The sequence below is a fragment of the Palaemon carinicauda genome, chromosome 9 (assembly GCF_036898095.1).
Source record: "Palaemon carinicauda isolate YSFRI2023 chromosome 9, ASM3689809v2, whole genome shotgun sequence".
Lineage (NCBI taxonomy): Eukaryota > Metazoa > Arthropoda > Malacostraca > Decapoda > Palaemonidae > Palaemon > Palaemon carinicauda.
The window spans coordinates 105,225,939-105,231,870 of record NC_090733.1 but is presented as its reverse complement, the minus strand read 5'-3'; the positions used below and the strand labels follow the sequence as shown (position 1 = coordinate 105,231,870).

Here is a 5,932-nt window from a genome sequence, read left to right as displayed (position 1 = left end):
ATATTAAAGAAATAAACTCCCTTATATAATAAAGAGAAAGTTTATGGCTATATATATATATATATATATATATATATATATATATATATATATATATATATATATATATTCTGGTCACGCCTAGCTCTCTCCGTTCTTCGGGTAGTGGGAGAGAAATACTCGTTCAAGAAGGTGAAGACCTCTTGAGGACAAAACCCAGGAGAATTAAAGAAAATGAAAGGAATAAAGCAATGCAGCTAATTCCAAAGGACAGCTAAAAAACTGCGCCATCTTCAGGCGTACAGTGAGCAGTAGCGCCCCCCCCCCTCCAACACAAGAAATTTTCTGTATAGATATACATTATATAAAAGCAGTGACCACAGAGAACCCAGGTATAGTTAAATCGACCAGAAATGGAAATGGAATTTCTCAATATCAGTGATGAACAACCCTTTCAATATCGTAAGTTAATTGAATGCCGCATTCATCACTGACTCATTACTGAAGGATTTTACTCCTCTCAGTAAGAACTGCAATGGTTTTTCAGTGTATGTCTCAACACTTGTGAAAGGTTTCTTAATCATGAAGCAGGTCATGTTTTAATGCTGATTATCTGAGTGACTAATGTATATACAGTAAATGTAATTAACGATTTATCGACAACATCGTGACACCTAACGTAAAAGTGTAAAAGTATATACGGTAATAATGTATTGGAAAAATAAACTGTAAAACTTCTTGATAAAAGTAAAAAATGTATGTATGAGTCAGCTGAGGAAGTAATAACCGACAGGAATGCCCAGGAGCCACTGAATGAATAGATATAATTATGTTTTTAGGATAGATTTGTGAGCTACACTTGGATCTGTCCTCTGTCCTCTGTCAATGCCTGTTCATTATACATTGATTAAGGTATGTATATATAATATACATTCATATATATATATATATATATATATATATATATATATATGTGTGTGTGTGTGTGTGTGTGTGTGTGTGTGTGAATTATATATATATATATATATATATATATATATATATACATATATATATATATATATATACATATATATATATATGTGTGTGTGTGTGTGTGTATGTAATAGTATGTATGTTTAGAAATCACGACAGGTAATACGTTATGGGCATGAAATAAGAATGTGAGCTCGTTAATGACACCAAGAAGGCAAAATAACTAATTCCGCTCAAGTCTTACCAATTTTCCTTCCGTAGATATATAATACATATATATATATACAGTATATATATATATATATATATATATATATATATATATATATATATATATATATATATATATATGTGTGTGTGTGTGTGTGTATATATATATATATATATATATATATATATATATATATATATATATATATATATATATATATATACATATACATATATATATATATATATATATATATATATATACATATACATATATATATATATATATATATATATATATATATATGTATGTATATACATATATATATATGTGTGTATATATAAAGGTGATTACAAACTTATATCTCATTTCACAAGTGTTTATTTTTAAAATTTAGCTGACATCTCGGGATATAAATTTCTGTAACCATTTCCAAGAAAGTATTATGAAACTTCGACCAGATGTTAAAAATAAACACTTGTGTAATCCTCTGCACGCAGAGAGAGAGAGAGAGAGAGAGAGAGAGAGAGAGAGAGAGAGAGAGAGAGAGAGATAAAGAGAGAGAGAGAGAGAGAGAGAGAGAGAGAGAGAGAGAGAGAGAGAGAGTAAATTCCTGCAATTATATATTCAAAGAGAAAATGTATATAAGTAAATAACATTAGTTTTTTACAGGTATACTGTAGGAAGCATAATCGAAATATTAATTCTCATGAAATTTAAATTGGTCCAACGTAGACTTTTATATCTAATCATCACATCTCTCCAGAAATGTTTATTCAATTTCTTATTCAATTAGTGTTGCCTTTCAGTCATTGAAGATGGGATCTTATATTCAATTTTACTTCAAATGATTTAAGTGAGAGTAATTTGTGTGTACGTAATGGCGAATAAGAAATGAATAATATTTGGGGATATTTTATTTTCCTCAGAATATATTTTCTCTTACAGTATTTAATGTAATGTATATGGATTATGATTGACATAAAAAATTCATTAAAAAAAATAATACTGGTTATAGATTAGTCGTACCTTAAAAAACCCTATTCCAGTCAAAAAGGAGATATAGAAATAAAGTATTTTATAGGAGAGGCAAACGCAACGCACAAAAACTGATTAAAATCTAAATGTAAGACTACCCCAAATTTCTATCCACACATTATAAAGATTAATTATTTCTTCTGAAGCATCTATGATGCTAGCAATTTGACCAGAACTAATTAGTTTATAGCTAAAGCCAAACGCAAGGCACAAAACTTATTAATCTAAGTTAAGAAGATCCCAAATATATTAACAAATTATAGACTAATAATTCCCTCTGAATTATTAGTTCCAGAAATTATTATTTTATAGCAAGAGGCAAACGCAGCGCACAAAAACTTAAAATCTCAATTTAAACAGATTCCAAATGTCTTTCAACAAATTGTAAAGCCATAATTCCTTCTGAAGCATCTGTGATACTAGCAAATTGACCAGAAATAATTATTTTATAGTTTGAGGCAAACACAATGCACAAGAACTTATTAATCTCTCAAGTTAAGTAGTTCCCAAATATCTATCAACAAATTTTAAAGACTAATTATTCCCTCTGAAACCTCAATGATACTAGCAATTTAACCAAAGATAATTATTTAATATCTGGAGGCAATTGCAACGCTCATAAACCTGATTAGAACCTCGGGTTAAAAAGATCGCAAATCTCCATCCACATAATTACAAAGACATAAACCCTCTTAAGCATCTAGATACTAGCAATTTGACCACAATATCACTGAAGGTCGGTCAATGCCATCTTGGGTTCCCCTTCGACAGTCATTTCGGTTTGAGTGGCCGCAGAATAACCCAGCCCCTTTTTGGCCAAAGCGTTGGTCGATGTCTTCTGAGGTCTGACAAGGTCATCCGATTCATATAAGAAGTTCGTGTCGTCACGATAGGATGTCAGTCCTCTTCTTGTTACTTGAGTTGCTACTTACAGCCGTGAGTGACCGAGAATTCTAGTCTTTAGTGTTAACTATATTTGAATATCTATGTTTACATTAAGAATATATATATATATATATATATATATATATATATATATATATATATATATATATATATATATATATATATATATATATATAATAAGTTGAATCATATATATATATATATATATATATATATATATGTGTGTGTGTGTGTGTGTGTACATATATATATATATATATATATATATATATATAATATTACATATATATACAGTATATATATATATATATATATATATATATATATATATGATATATTACATATATATTCAGTATATATATATATATATATATATATATATATATATATATATATATATATATGATAAAGTTTTGCACATTTAGACGTGTTTTTCATATTCAAATAAGCCATATATATTTGATACATTAATGTCTGGATTTGCTTAATGACCTCGGGATCAGAGCCCCAGGAGTAAACACACAAAGACAAGAGCTTGTGACCGGCCGGGAATCGAACCCTGGTCGGCAAGCTTGTATAGACAGTGACTAAACCACTTGGCCACGAAGAAAAATAAAAGTCAATGACAATTCTTCTGTACTTATACCTGTCGAATTCAGGTGTTTTGTACTTAGAATTGAAATCAACCCATCTTCACCATCGTAGCTAATTGGTAGTTTGTTACTTGGTATTCGATTAATGATAAATTTTGCACATTTAGACGTGTTTTTCTTCGTGGCCAAGTGGTAGTCACTGTCTATACAAACTTGCCGGACCAGGGTTCGATTCCCGGCCGATCACAAGCTCTTGTCTTTGTGTGATTTCGCCTGGGGCTCTGATCCCGAGGTCGTTAAGAGAATCCAGACATTAATGTATCAAAAATATATATGGCTTATTTGAATATATATATATATATATATATATATATATATATATATATATATATATATATATATATATATATATATGATCCGACTTACTTCTGTTTGCTGGTAATACTGGATAAATGTGTGTGCATATTTTTCAATCATACATGCACAAACACATATACACACAAACGCGTCTATATATATATATATATATATATATATATATATATACATATATATATATATATATATATATATATATATATTACCATTTAAATCTAATTGACTGAAATTCCTTAAAGATTGGTAAAAACTAATTATTTAAATAATGCAATGTAATTTATTTAATCTTCTCTAGTTCTTGAAGCAATTAAATAAAACATCACAACCGTATAATGTATGTATGTATGTATGTATGTATGTATTCATTTGACTGATTTCAGTGCCATAACATTTCTTATTGTATGTTAATGGTTATCCCTTTCAGATGAACGTTCAAGTCCCCTTCGCACTACTTTCAGTCTTTGCCCTTGTCGGTGTCATGAATGGCACCATCTTATTAACAACAGGCACAACCGCGGTAATCAGCGGTGCTAACCTACTAGGTGCTGCTGCTGTAGCAGGGGCATTGACTTTGGGCGCCGTTGCTCTAAAAACCGCAGCCGGACGCGGCAAAAGAGACGCCGCTTCTTGCCTTCCTTTAGGCAGTGCCGGACTCTACTTCACCATGGCCGCCAATGGGGATATCTTAGACTGCGGTCGGCGCTTTGTTTGTGAATTGGAAGCTACTGATGAAGACAAATTAGCAGAGGAGGAAGTGCTTATTCGTAACATATTTTCGTAAGAAATCCTTTTGTTTATTTTTACCATCACTTTTGGTATTAATGAATGAGTGAACGTAGGGTGAATCATTATTCCTTTAAGATAAGATATGAATTTTACCAGCAGTCAAGGCTCCCAAGGTGTATAGATTTTGAAGTTTAATTTCTTGTTGATATTCATGTTTTTTTTTTTTTTTTACTTCACTCCATTACTTAGCATTTGATTTATGAAATTTGATTATTTTATTTATATTGATGTCAATAGTTTATTAGCAACTTGGATCCTTTTTAATAGTTTTCATTCAACGTGAAAGTCAACATTCATATCTCTCTCCTACGATTAACTAACTAACTTCTCTGTTATGTAGGAGAACGACTACAGCTTTCAACAGAACTGCTGCAGGATTTTTCGCCGAAGCGGGTGCCCTCGGAACTTCACAAGGCATCGAAGCTTGTGCTAGTACTTTCAAGACTTGTCCCTTCGACAGGAAAACCATCTTCCTCGCCTTCAAACAAACCCAGAGGGCCTAGTGGACGAAAGCTCTCTAAACTACTGTAAATAAAATCGAGATATCTTGAAAGATTTTTTCGTCTTTGATTTCGGTTAGGATAAACCTCAAATAAAGAGATTCAACCAAAGTTCACATGATCTCTGGGTAGTTTGGAAAAACAGTTTTAATTTTAAGTTTGAAGCCTGAATGAGAACTCTAAGCAAAGAAATAGCTCGCATACTTAAAGTCATTCATAGCTCTTATGAAGTGTTCAGTTGGGCTAGCCCGTTCTATCTCTCACTAGCAGTTGGCAACTCAACCTAACCTAAAGTTAGTGTTGTGGGATCCTCAATGCTGTTAACCTTCTCTGGTGACATTTGAATCTGCCTCTATATAAGACAGTATAGAATGCATATGATATAACTATTGTTGTAGTCACTTACTCCCCCTACCCCACCCCTTACATACTACAGAGGCAAAATTATGGTATTGGTATTCTTAACAGTGACTACGAATAGGTCACTAAGTAGGATATGTGGCGGTACTCCAGCAAAATTAGATTACCAACTGGCTGATCTTGTACCATGCTTTAACACCATGATT

The 5,932-nt window shown here is 31.4% G+C and overlaps 1 protein-coding gene across 1 annotated transcript in view; it reads left to right on the top strand.

Annotated features, from left to right (window-relative positions):
• Positions 1-5,402, top strand: part of LOC137646820 (uncharacterized) — an 8,020-nt gene extending 2,618 nt beyond the window's left edge. Inside the window, exons 2-3 of the mRNA XM_068379903.1 lie at positions 4,505-4,857; positions 5,207-5,402. Coding sequence (XP_068236004.1) covers positions 4,505-4,857; positions 5,207-5,369 — 516 coding nt within the window. The 3' untranslated portion in view covers positions 5,370-5,402. The remainder of the gene's footprint in view (positions 1-4,504; positions 4,858-5,206) is intronic.
• Positions 5,403-5,932: the final 530 nt, after the last annotated feature.